The 24,418-nt window shown below is 31.1% G+C and overlaps 1 protein-coding gene across 2 annotated transcripts in view; it reads right to left on the reverse strand.

Annotated features, from left to right (window-relative positions):
- LOC148235093 (dual specificity protein phosphatase 22) overlaps positions 1–23,088 on the reverse strand; it is a 49,813-nt gene extending 26,725 nt beyond the window's left edge. For both annotated transcript variants that reach the window (XR_015809616.1, XM_088186146.1), the window contains exons 1-2: positions 22,735–23,088; positions 14,720–14,836 (exon numbers count right to left, since the gene is read on the reverse strand). Coding sequence is in view for 1 of the 2 variants with exons in the window: in XM_088186146.1 (XP_088042272.1) it covers positions 14,720–14,836; positions 22,735–22,755 (138 nt within the window). In the remaining variant the exon portion in view is untranslated. The remainder of the gene's footprint in view (positions 1–14,719; positions 14,837–22,734) is intronic.
- Positions 23,089–24,418: the final 1,330 nt, after the last annotated feature.

The following is a 24,418-nucleotide window of genomic DNA, read 5'->3' on the forward strand; positions in this document are numbered from 1 at the left end:
TGATAATTATATTTTAAAAAATACTGACACATCAATGTACAACTAGTTTTACCGGTCTTAAAACAATTAAATTGCAAGAATCTCTAGAAAATTTATATTAGTTATTATTAGGGATTGCAATACTGGTAGTGTCGATATCGGTAATATAAGTATTGGGGAAAAAACTTGGTACTACCAGTATAACAAAATGAAATACTGATAGTACCGAAAATATATTTTTATTTTTTAACATAAAAGGAATACATTTGCTTTATCTCAAGCGGTATTTAGCAGTTCCCAATAATGAGAAATTATCGCGCCGCTGCGACCTACCGGCCCCTTTTTTATGATAGGGAGAACAAAAGCAGGTATTGTATACACGAAATCCTTTCTACTATTTGTACATTTTTATCTCCATTCAGACTTATTTTTAACCAAATACCAAACATGGGTGTTAAATAAGTGAGTTGAAATATTTACTTTTATATAAAAAACGTATTTAAAAATATTGCATGAAATGTGTGTTTTTTTTAATGTTATTTTTTCCTGCTAACAACTAAAAATATATTGTACTAGACCAGGGTTTCCCAAACTTTTTGAGCGACGGAACACTTCGCAAATCCGAAAATTTTGGCGGAACACTTAGCTTATTTTGCTGTACCCAACTTCTAGGTACTAAAATCTTCGCCTTCATTATGAAGTAGAATATGTTCATTCTTTTAATTTACTCCAAAATTTTGTGAAATATCTATTTAGGCTCCATGGAACACATATTTTGGATTCGCGGAACACCAGTGTTCCGCGGAACATAGTTTGGGAAACCATGTACTAGACAATATAATTAGAATAAGTAATATTTAAAATGTGTTTTGGGATGTGTGATTTCTATATTATATTTACATTAACATTTATATACGAGAGATCAATAATCATTCGAAAATAAATATAATTTAGATGCAATATTTAAAATAAAATAAATCACACTTCAATCACATAAATATCACAATCTGTTCTTTAAAAAAATATGTCGCAGTTTGAGCAAACAAATTTACAATTTTTTACGCATTCCTTTCGTAAAATCATAACTGAAAGAAAATAATAAGTAATATATTTTATTAGATTACAAATATGCGAGTGGTATAAAAATTTAGGAGGCATCCAGAAGCAGATGATCAAAGACGATAGATTTATTGTTCCAAAAGAAGCAAGATTTAGCGCCCGTATTTTCGAAAGTGCTTAAATTAAAATAATTTGTAATCAAAATATTAAATATATCGAAACAATACTTGTATTCGAATGCTTTAGTTTTTCTAATCAATAAACATGGTGAATCATGCGAACGGTACTCGGATTATTTTTTCAGTCAAAGGAATACTAGTAATAATGATGTCAAAATTATTATTATTGCAATCCCTAGTTATGATATAACCGAATTTACTATATTTACAACTCTTGCACAACCATTGCCTTCACTTGAACTGGAAAAAATAAACAAAATGGAGAGCTTGGGTATATACTATATGTAGTACATTTGGACTAATATAATATTATATTCAACTCCGGTTTAAAGAGCTTTAGTATTTAGTACATTTGCAAGGACTTGTATAGATAATTTTTTAGCTTAGTGTGTTTTCAATTCCTCAATTGAAAAGATAAGCACATTTCTTCTATTCGTAGCAATTATTTCAATTAAAAAATATAATGGAAATGAACACAAAATTGATCCATCGTATGTATGAAAAACCAACTACGCATCAAATATACACAAAAATCAATATAAACCATGCATTACAAAAAAATATTAAAGCATTATACACGAAACTTTCTAGATCGTATCAAATGAAGCGAAGAAAACTTTGCCCAATATTTAACTATACATTCTATGAAAAAACTGTTTATACAAATTTAATAATGGTAAAAAATAAACGCGTTTTACGTATATAAAAAACAAAAAACATAGGTATGATGTTCAATAAAAATTCAATATTTATTGCTCCCTGTGTGAAAACTTTTTTCACCATTTTTCCTTTCGCTTTGAGCAAAAGTCGTAAAAGTCCGTTGCCGGAAAAGTGGACAGCGTAATTCCATTACTATAATAACACAGTATTTCCAATTTCACGTCTTGTATATATTATATGTGTGAAAATAATCCTGTTACTGAGACGAGACCTTCGCGCGATGGCGGAAAATTAAGTCCCTCGGGTTTTGTGCTCCGATTCTGAATGTGGCATCTAGATACGGAAAAATCTGACCCTGCCATCTCTAGAAAGAGCGGAATTTTAGTATTCTGATACTAGGTCATAATAATGAATTATATCATATTTATTTATGCGAGCTATTCGGAAAGTAAAGATACAGGGCTAGCGAAGATTGAAGGAATTTTTATATTCGGTTAGAAACACTTTCGTCTCCACTACAGTTTACTAGGCTTCAGTTGGGTTTGAAGTGTATGTTTTGAAATGGGAAATTTCTAGTGGTTTCAGTGTTTCGTTTCTTTTGTGCGAAAGAATAAATTGCTGTTGAAATTTACCGCCTCACTTTTTTCGGTTTATGCTAATGTGGCAAAATTGTGTCGTGAATATAAAGCATTAAACAGTGACGTTCATAATTAATATAGGAGTGAAATCTTACTGATAACCTTATTTAAAAATAAAAACTTTATCAATAAAATAATGAAATGTTAATGGTAAAAGCTACTCTTTATTAAACACTTAACCAAAGTTCGGAAGCTATATTATATGCTAAAAAAAGAGAGCAGGCACTCAGGGGCGTTTTAAAGATATATTTCTTGTTCGATAACTAACATTAGAAACTGAGCTGATAATTGTAAAAGTTAATGTAAAAGCTATCTAGTATTTAAAATGCACCTATACATTTTATTTTAATTAAATCTTACAATAATATTTTCGATGTTTTCAGAGAAAAAACACATTCGATCGAGAGCCGTTTTCTTTGTTCTTGGTCCGAGGTAAATCGACGGACCATTCATGTTTTTTTAAGTGAGCCAATTAGCCAATAGTCTGAAAGGGTAAGATTGGGATAAAAAGGAGGATGAGCCAATTCAGTAAACTTGAGCTTCTGAATAGTTTCAATAGTGTGGTTAGACAACTCCTTTCAATGCTATCCGGCTTTGGCTTCGAATTTAAAGATTTAGTTTGTCAATAAGCATATTATTAAAACGATCCCTTTCATGGTGCTAAGCCTTGTGAGTCATAAATAATTGTAAATAATTTTCCTCGTATAATGTCTATGTTTCTATTACATATATGAATTTTAGCCACAAAAATTAATATCTAAGTGATGATAGAAATCTCCACTCTAGTGTACAAGACACAGGAATTTTATATTATTGATGCTAGCATCAATCCTTTTAGTACACCTATGGACAGGATACAGCTTCATATGTTCTAATATTCAACGAAGTAGCCTCCCATCTGCTGTGTAATACAATTGCGTATAAATATAAATCACTTTAAGATTGGAATAGCGTAGATAGAAAGGTCTAGTCTGGTAACATAGAGGCCGCGGGTTCAAGCCATGACAGCAGACTCAAATTTGTATTTATAAAAATGCGCTATATACACTTGGAGAGAAGCTAGCCACTGTCTTTGGCCGGTTGGGCCCACATTTAAGGCATCCTCCAGAAAGTAGTCTTCATCAGCGCTTTTCAGAGACTGTAGCTGCATTCACAAAGCAAGACCCTACTTGGTGGGCCAGCCAAAAGCGCCTTATATACCGCTGACCAAGATGCCGCGTCGCCGAGGGTCTGCGCCCCGGATCATGTGCTTCGTAAACCATGTCCTTAGCGGCGTAAGTTATACATACATACATATATAAATGTAATCTTTAATCAAATATAGTTTTATGTTAAAATATTACGTCTTTAATGGCGCTCACGAACCCAAAAGTTTTGAGCGTGACAATAGCATAGAAATATTAATGAGGACAACTACATTGTTCATTCCACCTACAGACGTTTGCGTGCCAATTTTAAACTATACTTTTAGGTCTCAACAGTTTCTTTGAATTTAAAACTATTTAGATATGATATCAAAACTTATTTCTGAATTACATATGCGCAGTATAGACAAAGGTTTCCATAAAATGTGAAGTATCGTGGTGAAGTGTCTTCAAAAGTGTTTTAATTATCCTTATTAGAACACCCGGCCAAATTCATTACCCGATTCTCGAATATTTTTCATAAATTAACCGGGTACCCAGTTCGAGACCATTTTTTTGTCCACTGTTGTATAATGCAACAGAGTTATAATTTATATTATAAACCAAAATTAGTGAAAATCGAATGAACCATATCTAAACTGAATTTTGACTAATAAGAGAGCACAAAAAAACAATTATCCTTTCTCAGAAGTCAAAAATCCCCGTCAAAAGCAATAAAATCGTGCCGTCGCCGTAACGATTTTATTGATTTTGACGTGAATTTTTGACTTCTGAGAAGTGATAATTATTTTTGTGCCCTCCTATTGACCAAAATTAGGTTTGAATAGACTTTGACAAATATCTGCATATCAGAAATCCGAAGTAATATCAATAAGGATAGTTATCATATTTTAAAACATAATATAAGTGCAGACATGGAGCAATAAGCGAGATGCAACATCTGTCTGTACTTATTTTTTCCTAAAAGATAATTTGGCTGAGTTTGCATTTTGGTTAGGTTTGGGTTTGAACAGCAAATTTCTCAAATTGATTTCCATTGACATTTTAGAGCAGCATATCAGTTAAATGATATTTTTGCTAGTATAATTTGGTTTATTTATAAACTTTGAAATTTACTGTAATAGAAATACAATAATTTTAATCGAATGTTGATAACAAAAAAATATATATAAAAAATTATGAAAATTATTTATAAAATGCAGATAAATTTAGAATTGCATTTGCGAAACAAAATAAATATATATAAGAAGAGAGAGAGAGGTTCCTAAACTTTAACCGTCAGATTAAAATTAGTACTTTAAAATTGTGTAATTACAACACCGGTTTATAATATTCGTACGCTGATATTAAAACAAGCATTTTTTACACTTTCTATAGATGTCAACGTTTGCCGATGACTAAGAAGCTGTCTCAGGGGGTAAAAATTGCATGTCACGTTCAGGCAAAAGTTTGCACGCGAACTTGCCTAGCCGCGAAAAAGATAAGTGGCAATGTTTTCTTACTATAAATTTATAACATAGAAAAGTTCATGAATCACTCTTCACTCACATATTATATTTATCAAGCCCGTCAAGTACAATTCTGATTATTTCACATTGCAAATAACAATAAAACTGCAAATCATTCTTGATAAAAGAACAATCTGATATTGGTGTTTTATTTATATGGCACAAAATTCACAAGAAATATAATTTTTATTATTAAATAATTAAGGGACGAAGAATCGTTTTTATGCCAAGGGACATTTTTTATCATTTGTTTGTCATGCCGTAACTTTTTACTGGTTAAGGTGTTTATAGTCAAGAATATTATATAAAAAAAACACTATTAACAATTGTTACATTTATTTAATTTTGCGTACTATCTGCGGCGGGCCAATTCAAATAAGCGGGCCATATACGGCCCGCGGGCCGGATGTTCCTCAACCTTGATATAAACCGTCTGATATGAAATATCTGCGGAGAAAAATATTTTTTTTACATATCTTTACTCATGCCACTCAGGAGTTATAACTTGATATTTGAACATACATATATATATACGCAAACCAATATCAAAACTTATTTATATATGTATATATATATATATGAAAGCCCTCTGGCAGGAAAGACGACGACATAATTATATTACGAAAAAACATGAATAAAGTTACGGAGACTTATCACTGAAGAGAAAGAACCCAAGGGTATTGGAATTAAAATTTCATGAAATAAAAGGTATCACGTTTCTTCGACCAAACCATAGATCTTGCGACTTGCGACAGTATAAATGACTGTCGTTGCTGTGTAGTAGTGGTATATATAATTCAAAGTTTGAAGCAAATCACAAATGTGTATTTACAGTCATTAGAACGCACACGAATCGTGTGTAATGCGTGCTGTGCTGATTTTATCTTTGTTTTGAGGCCAGAGTTGCCTGACCCTATTTCCAGGTCACGTGACATAATTCAAGAAATTATCGTACGTTGACTCGATCGATCAGAAGGAAAATGACGATGTTTGGTTCGTGTCTGTATCGACTGTCATTAGTATCCTGAATATTTTAAAATCTTATATAATATCAGTTAAAAGAATATTAAATATAATATCAACAACGTTGCGTTTCTATTATATATTCATCTTGAATTAGGGAATGGCTTGATGACGCTAATTTAGCGTATCTTGTACTTGAATATATATTACTCACTGCATTTGAAATTATGTACCGCCAACTAAAGACAGGATGAATCGTAGTGGTGTAGCTGGGCGTAACATATTATATAACACAGAGATCCTAAGCATGACAAATATGATGTTCAGATGTAACAATGGCATATACATTAAAAAAATGTTTATAGTTTGAAGGTGCACTACGTCACATTCTAGATGTTCTATAATTGCAGCAATCTCTAATTCTGGGCGATCTCATTTTTTGAAATAATGTAAAGCGCAAAAGTAATACATTAATCAAATTATTTCATTGCTAGTTTATTGTGAGATATAAGCAATTTTGAGCCTCCGAAGAAGATAATATTCAAATTAAGCGTCACCGAAAGTAGACGCTACGCATATAAATGCCCAGCATCGTGAAAAACAAATGGTGAATATATAGATATCTCGCGACAACAATTTATCACTGTCGTTTGCGCGCTTAGATTCCGCAGCGCAAAATCGGACGTTTTATTTCATTTTTTTCCAGCGAAGACGGCAAAATAAAAACCATTTTTTTGCATGATAAATGTTCTAATTCGGCATACACAAGAACGGTACATTAATCATCGTGTGCGATTTTTCGGAAATAGTCAATTACTTTCACTGTTGTTAGATGGCACCATAGTACACCGTTGAAATTTTTTAATGTATGCCATAGCCAAAACACGCTTTCAACAAACACCTGTCAACTTAATGGACTACAAACTACGGAAAAAGTCGGCCATAAAGTCTAATTAATTAACAGAGCGATTACTTTCATTCATGCGACAAAATTAAATTTGTTGATGCTTAAATGATTAATAGGAAACAAGTCGAGCGATAAAAAAATACTTGTTTTTCGTCCAAGAAAATAATTTATCACAGTATTCTGTTTTACGGAGTGTTGTGATTTTAATGTACTATGTTGTTATTTAACAATTAAAAAATGTTTGTATTTACAAACATTTTTTAATGACAAGACTGCAAATATTCACTTGAAACGAATCTCTTTTTTTACAATTGATATTGAAGAATATGAATTATATATTAACGATTATAATATGACTATACTCTATTTGCGTTAACACAGTCAGTTCGAGAGCTAGCAATTTCATTTGAGTTTACGCTCCTACTATTAGCTCTTAATGCCACGATACGGATATATTTTCGATATAATATATATCATTACTCTACTAAAAAGTTTTGCCTCACTTTAATTATCGTGCAACAATATTATATATGCTTAATAAATTAGATAAAACAATGTTGCAAAAACTAATAAATAAGACAATGAGAGTAGTTTTAAATAAAAATAGATTTATTAGTTGCAGAAGATAATAGATTGGAATGGTTGCATGTTCAATAAATATTAAAGATTAATTTTTAGTATTTATATATAATATCTCCCCAGAATAATTTAATAACTTTCTAATAATAAATAAATATGTACATAGATTTAATACAAGAAATAGAGATAATTTAAAGATAGTAATAATAAAACGAGTACGGCCAGGGGAATAATATACGTAGGTGTGAATTTGCATAATAATATTCCAAAGACAATCCGAAAAAATTAAACTATAACGGGTTTCATAAATTATAATATTAAAGTCCTTATTATCTTTTGTTCATGTTTTATATGTACATCAGTGGCGTACGGTGGGTGTTAATATTGGGTGTGCTATAAAAAATAAAAAAAGTACATTTTCTTATTTTTATTAGCCGAGGTTTTGACATGCCTAAACTGCCTTACAGCTTTTTCTCATATATAAATAAATAAATAAACATCAAACCTAATCTAAAATATTATTATATAAAAATATCAAATTTCCAATAAACATAAACTAATAATTATTTATATATAAAATCTAATCTTCTTTCTTTAATCATAAATTTTTCTATCACGCTGTCATAAAAAGTGCTCTTCTTTTTAATATCCATAAGGATCCTTTTTTCTATTAAAATCAAGCTAAGGCCACATAGCCTTTCTTGGCCTTGGGTACTTCGATAACAATTATTACTTCGTTTCAGAGCAGAAAATGAACGTTCTGCTGAAGCAGTACTGCTTGGAAGAGTTAATATTAGTTTGCCTAATTTATCTATTTCCTGAAAACCTGACTCAAGATTATTTGTTTTCATAAATTGTACAAGCTCAAGAACATATTTCTCTGCAAATTTAGGTAAATGATAAAGAACAGCAAGCTCATTTTTTAAACTTATATAATCAAATAATGCTCCATAGAATTGTTGCAGTTTGGTAAGTAATTCATTTGGAAATTTTTCTTTATATTGATCATATTTTTCTTTCTCCAGAAGGTGAAAATATTCCAATTTGGACATTAAAGAAAAACGGTTTTCAATTTGTTTACATATATTATCAACTATTGTATTAAATAGTTGGCTAAACGCGTGCTTTTCTTCAACAAGCAAATCATTACTCAGTCTTGGATAATTTTCTTCCGTTACATAAGAATCCCATAATGTTTCATAATTATTTTCCTGTTCATGTCTGAGTTGTTGCAAAATTTCGGTAACTTTCTTACAGCAATATATTATGTCAAAAGATTTGGATTGTAAAATGTTGTATAACACATCAGTTTTTCCAAAAAGGTTTGAAAATATGTGGAGAAGTTTTCTTGTTTCAAAATCTTCCAAAAAGCTAAGAAAACCTCGTGCTTTTATTACAGTGTCGGGGTCCCATAGTTCACAATTTTTCACGACGTCTCGAAAAAAGTCCGTAAATTCATTTCTGTATTTTTGCACTGTGTTACTTAACCGTGTGTATAATTCCATCTTGTAGGTGTAACAGAAGGAAGTCTTCTAGCTACAAACTCGTGTAAAGCATTTATTCGTTTGGAAGATTTCGAAAAGAATGCAGACAATCTATTTAAAATTTGAAAGAATGATTTGCACACTTTTATATTGGAAAGACCTTGTTGTAATGTTAAATTCAACATATGAGCATAGCAGTGTGTAAAAATGGCCAGTGGATAAACTTCGAGTACTTTGGCTTGCAAACCATTAATATTCCCACTCATTACACTCGCCCCATCATAAGTCTGTCCAACTAATTTTTCTTGAATTTGAAATTCTTCAATTATATTTACAACGTGGCAAAATAAGCCATCGGCTGTTTTATCAGAGCTAACGTCTGTAAAGCCAATAAACCGCTCGTAAACTTTACCTTAATAAACAAAACGCAAAACTGTTGAGAGTTCGTCATTATATCTGAAGTTTCGTTAAGAATAATAGCAACAAAATTTGCTGAATTTACTTCTTCCTTAATATGATCTTTAATAACATCACCAATCGCTTCAATTATGTCATTCTGTATGGATGGGGAAGTACCACGAAACACCGTTGCAGTATTTAAATGAGTATCCAAAACAGAATCGTATTCTCGAAGTGCATTTAAAAATTCAAGGTAATTTCCTTTGTTTAGTGAATTACAGGATTCATCGTGGCCTCGAAAAGGTTGTTCTTGTTTTCCTAGATATACTACTGCGTCAATCATTCCTTTTAATATTTCTCTTTTTTTATGAACTTGTTCATTATGTTGACTTATATTAGCTTTACGATGAGCGTCAATCATGACTTCAATTCGTTGTTTTCCAAACATTTTGAGAGAAAAAAATGATTGAACGTGTGACTGCGCTCTTTTGTGTTTTTTCAGTGCCGTTATCAGATGACTAAGGTCAGCAAATCCACTTTTACTCCACACGCTTCTTTCTTTGGAAAACAATATACATGGCCAACAGAACAATCTAGATCGAAGTTCGCAGCCTGTTAACCACTCAGTTCGTTCATATGATGAAAATGAAAAATATCTTGTATATTCACATTTATTGTCTTTATGCTTCATAAATAAATTGGGAAGAGGTGGACGTGGTTTGGCAATTTTGATTATCTTCAATTTAATTTCATAACTTTTTTTTGAAAATGGATTATTCAGAATATCTTCAACAGTATTCTTCATCATTATTGGGCTAAATAAAAAAATATAATCTAGAATAGAAAATTAAATATTGATCATATGTAAATAAGATAATAAACTATTTTACGCCAAAATATAAAAAATGAGTGACCTGTTATTGTGATATAATGTAATAAAAAAGCAGCGACGGACGCAAGAGTTTTTGAAGTACGCGCACCAAATTCGAGACCAATTTTACTACTGAGCGCTGCCAGCCGACAGATCGACTTCAGCCGTTAAATCTCGGAACAATTTACTTTAGTCGGCGGCCGCGCGCAAGGTCGGCGCGTTATATGTGTTGTTCCAAAACGATCGCTCGCGCGAAAACGTTCAGAGCGAATGACAAATACCAACGCATACTATACATTGCATATTAAAATTTTATAATTTTGCATACTACTGTATGCAAAATGATGTCGCTTTACGCACTAAATTTTCTAAATTTCTAAATTTATATTTTAGATGGTTTTGCGGGTGTGCGCCGCACACCTAGCACACCCTGAATATACGCCTCTGATGTACATATGTTTTAGTTAAATTTGATTAGTTAATAAACAATTAGCCATAATTTCTAAACAGCTTATTAAAAAATACATAAGTTAGCTTATTGTCATGAAAATGCTATTCAAAAATGACTTTGATCTTTTTTGTTGCTAGAAACTTTATGAATATTGCCTCAAAAGTCTGTTTAATGGTATAGCAACGTCTTTACTACGTTTAGCTTTCAAGATGTTTAAGAAATTGCTAACCTCAAATCAATACTAGCTAATTCTGTTGACCAGTTTAGCTTACGCAAAGAGCAGTTTATCATTGGGCAAGTACTATTGATAAAGCATATACTCAGCAGGATTTATTAATGTGGTTCAAGCCATTGACAAGGTGTGATTTTTGGCTTGAATTTGAGATGAGAAAACTTTCACTTAAACCTTTTAGTATGTGAAACAAAAAGGAAAAACTTTAAAGTGGAGCAATAAGACACATTTACCGCTTAAGTAGTGTGCTTAGATTGGTCTTTTACCTGTTATTTATATATGTGGTTTAATTAGCGGACTCAACTATCAACCAAGACGTGGCTCATCAAATTGAATGAGACAAATACCAGTATATTAATTACACGCAAGCAAATAGAGTTATTATTACTTGATTTTTAAAATCAAAAGGTAGCACAGTGTTAATGCAAAGGGTTAGCTGTTCGTGTAGGTTCGATGGATGTTAATCTTTCTGAGTGTAAAACATCGAAGAAGAGGAGGTCTTTCGTTGTTGTCTTGAAGTGACCTAAACTTCATTGATTGGGTTGATTCAAAACTTAACTCAGACCTTAATGTAGGGCTTAAATTTTAGTTCAGACTCAGACAGCTTCAGAATTATATTATTTTCGCAATTATCTCTAGTTTCTGTGCTTTTATCATAAAATAGTCATTCTTGAGATGTTAATGTGAAAAACAGGAATGCTCAATAGTTTTATGTTAAAAATAGTTGCAGGGTTTAACTCGTATATAAATCCCTTGAGAGAGTTTGTTACAGCAAGTGTCGCTCCTTCATCATTATAATGTCATCTTTGTTTTATAATGAAGGATAAAATATACATAAAACAGATAAATCAGATAAAAGGATAAACATGATAACAATTTCAAGGAAAAGGAGCTTTCACGCACGGATCAAGATAGGGATAAAGTTTCAGCGAGCGTAGTTACCGTTTAGCTAGGTAGCTTTCCGAGTGAAGATTTCATATTACCTAAGTGAAAATTTTACTATTTATAGTGCAATATACGTGTTTTTTTTATTTAATACAGAAATATTATTACCAAGTGTTCTATATATCTTTAAAAATAAACCGCAAAGTTGTAAACTGATGCGCACTCGAAAAAATTGCTTTGAGATTTTAACACCTCAACTCTTCGACGACTGTGAACTGTTTATGATGTACTATTTCGAAAAATTAAATTTCGTGAACCGTTAAAAGCTTTTTTCCGTATTTCCGAAAAAGTTAAAAGCAAGACGGTAAGTAAACAGCGGATCAAGGAGCGACTTTCGGTAAATATAAAAAAAAAACACTTTTATTGCTTTCTAGGTAAACGATTTGCGATTGTTTGTCGATAAACTATTAGCAAATGGATAATAAATATAGATAAAAAGACAAGTTTTTTGAAGTAAAATGAAGGCGCATAAAAAGCTATGGATTTTGGGAACCTAAGAAAATTAATCGCCCGCAATTCACCGCCAGCAATTAATCGTGTAGCAGTTTACCGCCGCGTCAATTGATTGCATATACAATTTATAGCTTAAAAATGATCGTTGTGTATGAGCAAATCATAAAAAGTTATTTTTTCTTTAGTTTCTGCATTAAGCTATGGAAAACATTTATAGAAACACATCCTACTTTAAAATGACTTTATATAATTTATATGTTTTGCCTGGCGTTAAAATTGCTTATGGAATCATTGCTATAAATTGCTTATGGAATCATTTTATACGGCGGGACTGCTAGCGATTAATTGCTGGAGGTGAATTGGTGCGATAATATTTCCCAATCGGGTATATTAAAAAAAAAATATACAAATCGTTTCATTCTAAGATTTTTTTAAGATCATTTGAGACTAAACGAATATTTTACGAATACTTGAGCCATTATTGGAATATTCATATATTTATAAATTGGGCAAATAATTCGATTAAGAACCCTAGTTCGAATCCTTTATAAAGAAATGTGTTTTTCAATTTATAATTCAGATCGATCATCACAGATTAGGTTATCATAGATTTTCCTAATCTCACTGATAAATAATTCAAATCAAGTCATTTATATAAGATGTAATAAATTCATAGTGCATATCATTTATGTATGTATGCTTAAAAAGATACAGGAACTTACGTTCAAGAGAAATAGAAAGTCTTCTAAGATGTAAGTAAATTTGAATCATTATACAGTGCTTTCCTGCAGAAGTTGTAAATCGGTGACGTCAGAGAACAGATTATGATTTACTGTAACTTTATAGTATCTTAAAAAATAGAATAAAAAATCGAAACCCAATTAATACTAATAATAAGTTTTTTTTTGAGTTGTTTGTATAAGCGAAAAAAAATCTTCCAAATAAAAATATAGAAAAATGAGCAATAATAACATATTTATAAGGAATAAAATTAGGGTTGCAGTTGACTGTCAATTAAATCTTAAACTTTTTCTATTATCAGCCTAATTTGTGAATGTATACTATTTTTCTAATCAGACTAAGCAAAAATATCGCTGAAAAATAGGAGAAAATTGTCTGTGTTTTGATGCGCAAAACACTATGATATCAAGTAAAATTAATTAATATGGCAATTGCTTCAATCATGCGATGAAATTAAATTCACTGATGCTTAAATGACGAGCACAAATGGTTAAATATTTATTACATAGTTTTCATTTAAAACATAAATCAATTGGACTTAGAGCTTTTCATCAAAGAAAAATTACTCGAGCTTATTTTTTTCGTAGTACAAAAGACTCTTGGGATTGTTTTAAATAACAAAAAAACAATACGAATCGTTCGTTGTCTGGATTTATTTATTTCACGCTTGAAAAATAACAAAAGGAAACAAGGAGGTATATTTATGTTGTCTGAGGCGAAAAACCGCTATTCGAAAAGTCCTTTACTCGATAGCGTTATTTTTTATTTCTTTCAAAGAAAATACAATTCATTGTGAAACTATTTTCTGAGAAGCTACCAAGATGATTTATTACTTTAAGACTATCTCAATAAATATATGTGGTTTAATAATTGCAAATAATATATCATCAGTCAAGTAATACCTATCGATATATTATATTAAAGAAAATTTTATTATATTAGTTAAAGTGGGATTTGCATTATATTATAATTTAATAATCAATTGCGCTGTGTTATATCAAAATAAAAAATTAAAACTATCAAAGAAGTTATTATTGGTAAAATCGTATTGTGATATATCGAAAAAGTTCTGACGATAGAGATCTCTTTATTTATTATTCTTTAGGAAAAGTGACTTTCATACATTATTCAAGAATGTACATATAATACTACGCTAGAGACATTACGTAACATATTTTTGCTGAAATTTTGAGTCGTAGCGTATCACATTACACTCAATAATAGAAACAATATCATGGTTTCAACAACCTTTCATAATATCTAAAAGCGATACAATACGACAGATACTTCAATATCAGACTGAAAGATAGTATCGTATCTCTGTTTGACGCAGAGAATCGTTTGTGCTTGTGAAGTGGAGGTTTCATTTTCACGATATTGTTGGGAAAACTCTCGATTTTAGGCATCTTGCCAATAACTGGTAACACAGAATTATAGCAAAATGGGATGAGCACTATTCATCGCATTTGCTTTGATAGCTATATATGTTTTTTTATAGATTAATCATATTGGAAATAAAGACTTACCGGGTGGAGGCGTCTTGCCGCATCGTGTATTGCCAAAATATGGGTTATCCTGTATTTATCCAATTGAGCTGGATCCTTTGAGTCTCTGTAGTTTCCTACGTACAGTCCGGGAAGGACCTAAGCAAACAAAATTTCATAAGTTTAATATTAGTCCATAAATATCAGCAATATTAAGATATACAATTTACAAGATTTTTGCTTATGCTAGCAAAAAATTAACTACAGCAGTTTAATTACAAAAATTGTAATTTTATGATTAAAAAACATTTTTCTTGCTTTGAAAATTAGTATTATATTTTAGGGTTCAAACCATAGCTTTAAAAATATAAAAATTTACTATGCAGCAGTTAAAACATTATTTTTTTAAAATACGTACTAAATTGTCGTCTTATATCAGCAAAACATAATGTATTTTTTATTATTACAATAGCGGCATTCGAGAGGACCGTTAAAAATAAATTTTAAGATCTAGAGATATGACGCTAAAATTTCCTTTTTGGCGCAAACGCAATTAACGCTGTTTAATTTATGGTGAACGACACTTAAAATATAAAATAAATGGTTCGGTGATTAATAAGCAAACGAAAATTGCACACAGCGAAAATTTCAAACAACAAAAATTCTGATTAAAGATGATCAATATACAGATATATGTATATTTAAGAATACGTAAATATCAGGCGCGGGAGGTGAAATACTTTCGCTCTCGATCGCTCTCGTGTTAAGTGACGAGAGTGAGTGAGAGAAAAGAACATGTGGTCCGCATGCTCTCGTCGCTTAACATGCGAGCGCTCGAAAGTGAAAGTATCTCACCACCCGCACTTGGTAAATATATATAAAAAATAATGTCTGTTTATATTACAGATTTTAATTTAAAATTATTTTACAATTATATTAGTAATTTAAATAGGTTTGATACTTCCTTTTTTATAATTACAAGAAAAATATATTAAGCAGTTGGAATTAAAAGTAAAATATAATTATATAAGATGGAACGCCGCAGTAGAGAAATAACTTCAGCCCTGACTGGGCTCTTCGCCGGTAAAGCTTACGCCAAATCGACACAGTCTAGATTAAAGACGCTTTTGAAGGAATCCAATGCTCATTAAGAGCTGTATAGACAATGATTATGGTTATGGTGAAATCTCTATTAACACTATTCTGCGAGCTTTATCCAGATCCTCTCCGTGTAACCAGCAGTGTTATTGACACACTACGTACACCATAAAGATTTAAAGATTCTCCTTTATGAGCCGTTACTTCAGGAACATGGTTTGAATTAACGACGTCCGAGACTTGATGGGATTTTGGGGAGCAAGTCGGAGCAAGGCGGCGAAATTCGACACGCTAGCCATGAATTTGCAATTTAGCCCACCTTGCATTGTTAATATACTTAATCCAGTTATCCGCAGATGAGTTTCTGTTTTGGTATCACTCGCCATTCTGCGCTTAACGATCGCTCCCGTTACAGCGAACGGTTGTGGATATGTGAATCTTTGATGGGCGTGAAATTAGTTTCACACTTTTGACGGACATTATGCGAAGGCTCATAAAATATGCCATAAACAGTGAATGCACAATTTGTCTGAATGGCACGTATTTACATAAGTGTACCAAGGGAGGGAGGGACCAGCATTTCTTATACATGTGTATGTCAAGCGAGATATTTGGAAAGTAATAATATAGTAGAATGAATAAAGGACCATGACGTTTTTTTTAATTTTAACGTTATATAAGTCTAACGCCCGTTATCTATAATTGTTTCTTAAAGTACCAAACCGATCGTTAAAATGCCTATGAAACAATAGATGGCTGTGAACTTTAAATCAACGACATAACTTTGACTGTATTATCATCAAGAGAAACAAGATGGTAATTAATGTCAATAGCAGTCTTTTCACACATTGCAATGCAATGGGTTAGGAATTGTAAAGATCATTTTAAAGATACACTGCTGCCACTGAAGTCTGATAAACTCGTTTCTATTTATAACGTATTATCACCCAATTTTTTGAGAATTACAATTATTAATGTACTACTTAACACTTATATATTTTTAACTAAATAATCAGAAATGTAGAGCTAGAAACGTATAAAATAAAAAATGTCAAATAAATACATATCTAAAACTAGTTTTATTATATATATTTTATATTATTAAAAATTAAATATTAAATATTAAATATTTAATGGTTAATAATGAAATGGCTTAAATAACATATTTTTCATTTAAATGATGGCCTGGATTTTGCTTCATTTTTACTATTGTATGGTTGCGCATTAAAATTAAATGGGGTATTTTTATTGGTGAGAATGGTCATTTAACGTTCCTCAAGGTTTCCATTAACTTTATTGAACGTAAAATAGTTTTATGATACTAAATTATTTTTCCTTTACTATATATAATACACCTTTTTGGTCTCTATAATAAATTTATTTTAGAAACATATTGTTATTTGGATTCTGACAAAAAATAAAAAATGTAAGTTCACAAAATTGATTCGCTTAATACGTATAAAAAACTACTTTCCAGACAGAGGTAGTAGTTGCAACTAAACGCAGCATCGAATATATTTTCCAGAAAATATTTAGTATTTCTATACGGATAATAATTTATATAATTGTTATTTTTATTATGAATTTGTAATAAGTATTCAACATCTAACTCATGGTTTATTCATATTTATTCAAAGTAACTTATTAACATATTTTATACTATATTTACTGTATATATATATATTATAATTATGCGCGGTAATTAAGATCCATCCTTTTAAAGTTTGGATTAATACCGTAATAAATCTGATAAATGAGATAAGGCGATTAAGCCGCTACTACTAAATACGTCAGCTTAGTTTTAATCCCATGTAACGCATTTATTAATCAAAATTATTGTTATTTTACAATTAGATTATGTGTATCTTAGAACACTGTTTTAAAATAAAATATAGTTTAACGATTTGAGATATGAAATACAACTATTTGGGCTAGAATTAACACAACGATAATATCAGGTAATAAATACATTATTAGAGTATTTCAAAGTACATTCATATTTTTATCGTTTATAGATTGTAGGCATTTTTATATGATAACGTCGATCACAAAAACAAACACTTTACCTACCCTTATCTACATATTCATATGAAAAGTTAATGGCCTAAATATACTGTATGTTTCTAAAGTATATAGCATATTTAAAATAAACTATACTGAGAAAATTGCGATTGTTAATAATGTTACATATTTGGCATTATAAACGTGAAGAAACGGGTTTTTGTCAAATATGTTTGAGCTAAACTAACACAATTTGGAACATTGTTTGATTACATGGTTCAGTGTATGTATGTTTTCATATTATTTTTTTACTTATGTAGTATTAAAAGATCAGATACTAAGTTATTTATCAAGGCAAAGTTGTAAGTATGACGGTTAAGGTCAAGAAAGGTGGTTAACGGCCAACAAGCGCGTGGTCGGAATAGACACTATTTTTTTCGACCGCTTAATTTTGATTTCTCTGTCCTCGGAAGCTATTCTGATAAATTTAAATATTAGTTTTTCTATTTTATTTAATTATAAACTAATCTAAGCAATTATTTATAATTTAAAAAGCTGCCTCTCAGATAACTAGACAATAATAAGTATAAATAAACAATTTCAAAGAAATGGAATGTTATAATATAAATGTTAAATTTCACTACTTTATTTATAACAACTAAATAATTATAGATAAGCTAATAGGGAATTTGCATTATACGAGATGAAACATGATTTATGAAAGTTAAAGAAATATTAGCATTTTTTAAAAGATCGAGAAGATAACTTAATATTTGACATTAATAAAAAGCTAACCAGATGGAAGCAATATGTTGTGAAGCTTTTTTGCGAGGATCGACCCCAAGTTTATGGAATGGAAATTGTCTCTACGGGCCCATCGATTATGAAAAAAAAGTTGAAAGAGCAATCACAAAAGCTAAAAAAAAAGGTACAAGTATCGATGAAACACCTGCCGAAATATTGAAATAAATGTAATTCGAGTATTATTTAAGTAGTTCACTGTAATTGATGACAAAAGTATTTTACTATCCGTTTAATAAAAAAATACGCTTGTTATAATACCAAATTATATGTTTAATTAGACATATGTTACGGATAATTAATGACAACATATATGTATATAAAAAGAATTCCACTAAATTTTCGAAACACAGTTTGGTTTAGTAATGATTTGAGAAGAAAAGAAACTCTTTTTATTATACAAGTTAAGATAATTTGGTAACTAATGTGTCATTGACTTTGAATAGGCGTTTGACAAAGTTCAATGATCTTAGAAAATAAAAGTTAGAATAAGCGACAAATCATCATCAGATATCAATATTCAGCTAGGCGCGCAACAATGTTGTATTTTATCCCCTACGACTTTTAACATTTATTTAGAAAATATATTTGATATAGCAGTACTAAACTGGGATAAAATAAACTGAGTCTCATTTGACCACAATGATAAGCTTGTAAAAGATACCGTTTTTCAGTTGTTGTCGGGTTCAGCAATTGGACCATCCGGCAATTAATCAGTGTACATAGTTAATTTTTCAAAGCATATTTCGAAACATTAGTCATACCTTACTTACAATGAATAAATAAAATCGACAGGCCTCAAGAGTTCAAGAATAAAAGATTTTAGTAAAATGTACGTACCAAGCTTAAAAGTCTAAAATCTTATTCTGTCCATGATCAGAATACATATTATCATACTGGCCGATATTTTTTCAGAGTACCTGTTACAAAATCAATGGCTTAGCGTGCGTGACAGTAGCCGAAGCATTACAATAGACTTCTGAAATTTTAAGAAATACAAGTGACATCGTGTTTTGTTACCCAGAATGAAGTACAATAACGTTTCAAACATGCACGAATACAGTTTGTTTAAAAGGCGCAACAGTAATTGGCCGTGGCAGAAAAAGTGGGTGAGCTTTAAGTCTCTTTTTGGAGGGTCCATGTGTACAGGGGAGCAGGTGGCGGGGGTAAAGGCACTTCAATTTGGCCAGAAAAATGGCAAATGGAAAAAATTAAATACTATGAATCTTAATGAAATCGAAATAAATAAAAAAGCCACCACTGACTTGCCTACTTTTGCCCCCCTCCCACTGGTAAAAGCTGAAATGACATCCCTGATTCTAAACTTAAAATTCCCGGGTTATCCCTCAATAAAAATTTAAAAAAACAGTCTTAAATTTATCCCGAAAATATTATCATATCAAAATACAATTTCACCAATAGATATAAATATTTTTACCAGTAAAAATATAATTTATCTGCAGGTGCTAGTAAAATTATATGATTTTATTTTTTTCCATATGTAGTAAAATATAAATTTTCATACTTTCTTGATTCGATATTACAGTGAATGTGTACTTTTCAGTGAAATTATATTTTCACTAGTGAATTTCAAATACATTTTCACCAGTAGATATATGTTTCTACTAGCAAAAATATGTTTTAACTGATAAACGATAGTGAAATTATATGCCTCTCTAAAATGTCTATGAAATTTAATTAGACATTTGCTGTACATTTTTGTACATTTGCTGTTCAAACCCAAAACTAACCTACACAAATGAACCAAACCCAACATGCCTAATGAAAGTTCTCAAACTAAAATTATTCAAGTGTAAAATACAAATTTGGCCAGCTTAACCTTCAGGAAAATGAGCGGAAAAAGAAGTACAAACAGACGTCGCGTCTCGCATATTGCTTCATAGTCTGTTCATAGATATTACACTATGTTTTAAAAATATGATAGCTATTCTTACCGATATTGAGGTAAAAGAGTATTAATTAAAATATATTAAAATCTAATTTTGACCAATAGGATGGCGCAAAAACAATTATCCATTCTCAGAAGTCAAAAATTCACGTCAAAAGCAATAAAATCGTGTCGGCGCCGTCACAGTAAAAACGCTCGTTACCGAGCGTTCTCACTACAACAGCGCTGATACGATTTTATTGCTTTTGACGTGGATTTTTGACTTCTGAGAAGGGATAATTGTTTTTTGCGCTCCCCTATTGGCCAACATTCTGTTTAGATATGCTTTATGAGATTCTTACTTATAGTAATTCGTAATATTGTTATAAAAAGTTTAAATATGAATGCATAATAAATCGAGCGTTTTCACGGCGACGGCACGATTTTATTGCTTTTGACGTGAATTCTAAACAAATATCTCCTTGAATTTGACCAGAAAAATTCATGTCAATTAATAAGATACTATGAATCTGAAATGAAATGGAAATATTAAAAAAAAATAACCACTGATTGGCCAACTTTTGCCCCTCCTTTGGAAAAAGCAGAAACAACGTCCCATGTCTGTAAGCTTCAGTTGAATTTACAAATATCTGCAGATTATTCTAGGTGCATACAAAATTAAATAGTGTACCTTTCGTCGAAATATATCTCCATTGTAAAAGTAGTATTAAAACACTGCGGTACAAAAACAAAGGTAGCGCAGCGCTCAACTTTTACTTCCTTAATTTTTTCTTTCACTTTTTTCTTAATATTCCACTGCTGATTTTATTGTGTTAGGTGGAGAAAATTTCCCTTCACTTGAATTTGGCCAAAAAAATGTATGTCCTTTAATGAAATAATACTATTAAAAAAAACGGCCACTGATTGGCCGACTTTTGCCCCTCTCCCAGGAAAAAGCTGCAATGATATGATAGCTGCACAGGACCCAAAAATAATATATACAAACAAAAGTTTTTTAACTTGAAGTCGCTAAATTTGTACTAACTCGTACCAAGAGGGCGCAAACTAACTTCAGACTTAGAGACCGCGGAAGCAACTGCTTCCCTCTTCAAGTCGATCCTGGTTCAACTTGACTGCTTCAGACACAGACATAGAAAGTGGATTTTATTTATGTTATACAATAATTAAAATATTCAAAATATACATGAACCTAATTTAAATTGTTAACAAAATACTTTGTATTGAATATTAAAAAAAACACCCCTGCCATAAATGTCAGGATAGCGTCGACGAATCATTAGATTGAATTCCAATTTAGTGCATCAAAATAAATCTATTTGAGATACATTGTGTTCACGCATTAGAGATACGTGACGAAGGTTCTTTGCGGATGTTGATAATGGTGTTAAGTGTTATGTACGGAGAAGAAGCATGAACGCGTACAGAGAAGGCGATCAAGAATCTAGAAGCCTTCGAAATATGGATCTATGGTTCTGTATAAGTTAGGCGTAAAAATGATGTCACAGATGAAGAAAGATCGAGAATAAATATCAAATATTACACCTTATTATTCAAGCTAGTACATATAATAATATATTGTATAAAGAAATATGGCAGTGGTTTGGGAAAAGCACTACCATCTTATTTAGGACAGTTGTAAACATGGTAAATTTAGCCAGAATAATTGCTTACGTCCGATAGCAGAAAAAAATAAATACATTGTTGCTAGTGACTACTATGAAACGTAACAGTATTTATGGTTACAAATAAACAATTTTGATTTGATAAACATAATAACAGATAACGGATTTTTATAAATATAAATATATTATACATTAAGTTTTATAATAATGAGCTACTGTTTATTATTCATATTAAATTATAATTAAATTTATTGTATGTATTTACATATATATAAATAAAAATTTCGAAGTATCGAATTACGCATCCTTTAACCGTATAATGAGATATTAAAGTAAGAGTTAAAGTAGATATAATGCAACTTGCATTTGGGCCATTAGGTCAAGGTTTCAAATAATAGGTATGTTTTATTTTTATATACATATCCATACGTCATAACCAAATGAATATAACGATAAATGAATATCGAAATCAATAAATTTAAAAATATTGTCTTAAGTGTATATTAATTATATTAAGATATACGTATGTATATGTATGAGTACATAACCAAAATAAACAAATACTTTTATTGTAAAAGTAATATTGTAAATACTATACTATATGATAAATATTTAATAATGTTTACCTTGTTCATTCCGTTACCCATGTCGATTCGTGATAGTCTCGTTCGTTTGTGTGAAAAAATGTAAAAATATATATTTTCTTCGCAGTTAAAAAATGATCACAGTTCGCGTAAACTATATTGTTTAATTTTTATTCTGGCTTTTCTGGCCATGCGGCCCGCGGTCGGCCCGTCACATTTTCCCATCGCTCATTTTCCGGTCGGCTGCTTTGATAAACTTCGCTCGGAAAACGTGCATAAGCTGCTTATTGACTTCACAGCAGCATGTCAGTAGGACGTTGTGTCAGATTTTAATGTTGTGTCGCGACGTAGAGCGAAAACCTGACGTCCGCACTGGTCGACGGCCTAGCCGGTACTGTTCAGTTGAACCAGTGGGGTATGTATACACGAAGCGAAAGCTTTATCGACAAAAGCTACCTACACACGAGGGCAATTAGAGTTTTCCTGAGGAAAAGCGGTTCAAATCGCCGTGGGAAAAGCTTAAGCTTTTTGATTAGTCAGATTTTTTTATTTAACAGGAAAATCATTATAAAATGCGTAATAAAATATTCACTGAACTTAAGTACATACATACATATGTACGAAGAAAAGACAGTGAGTAAGTTACAAATCGGATAGATATGAAAACATGTTTTTTCCCCAGCATAATCACATATATTTATTATAAATCTGCCATTCATGTTTCCATAATACGTCATATCTTGATACGTATTCAACATAATATACATACAATACGCTTATTCCTATTATAAATTATCTTACATCTAAAAGAGTTTGCTAAAAAGCTGGATGGCTCGATAAATGGAAAGTTTTTAGGCGTTGACTTTTTGGCCCAACGAACAAGAATAAAGGACGCAATCGCAACTCTCTAGGAGTCTCTAAAGTTACACAGCTGACAATCACTGATTGTCGACACCATCCCTCAGAAAGTTTAAGAAGTGTTTCATTAAAAATGCGCTACAAGCGCAATGCAATGTTTCTAGCAAAAATCACTAGGATATAAATACAGATACGCTCCATACTCTCTCTTGTTATTTAAAAAATCATTTGAATCCTCTCTAACAACAAGGAATACTTCGCTTCGTTGGGGCTCCAGACAATGTAGCAAATTCAAAAACGCTACAAATAAACGTAACGTACAGACGTCCATCACCAATAAATTGTTAAAGTGCCACGTGCTCTGTATAACGAAATCGAGTATCTTTAAAATCTTTCGCAAACTTTATTAATGTGCGTACTGAATCTCTATTCCTGTATAAAGTCACTTTCATGTTCCCGACGAAAGTATTTGTTTTATTTTTTTATGAATCAGCGTAAATTTCATTTGCGGTTTATATTTCATGCTTTTGCACATAATTAGAAAAAGCTTGCTTGATAAAAAATGCATTTGATAATGGAACACTGTCGTGCGTCACACTATACCTAGATATTGCTACCATCTGGCGATAATATCTACAATCGTCGTAACTTATTTAATGAACGGTGGATGAGGCACCACGGCCGTTGTCTTCTCGTCGAGGTCCACCAAAATAACGTGCTGCCCTTCGCCGCCGCAAGTCAGTGTTAGCAGAGTGCCGTTTTTTTGTTTTGCCCATAATTAATGAATAAAAAAATATATAAATAGGGCCCACAAAGGTTTTTTAAAATTTGTATTTAATATTAATAATAATAATAATAAAATTATTTA

This window comes from Plectrocnemia conspersa, unplaced genomic scaffold (genome assembly GCF_051122295.1).
Source record: "Plectrocnemia conspersa isolate PC_06_02 unplaced genomic scaffold, ASM5112229v1 ptg000005l, whole genome shotgun sequence".
In the NCBI taxonomy this organism is placed as follows: Eukaryota; Metazoa; Arthropoda; class Insecta; order Trichoptera; family Polycentropodidae; genus Plectrocnemia; species Plectrocnemia conspersa.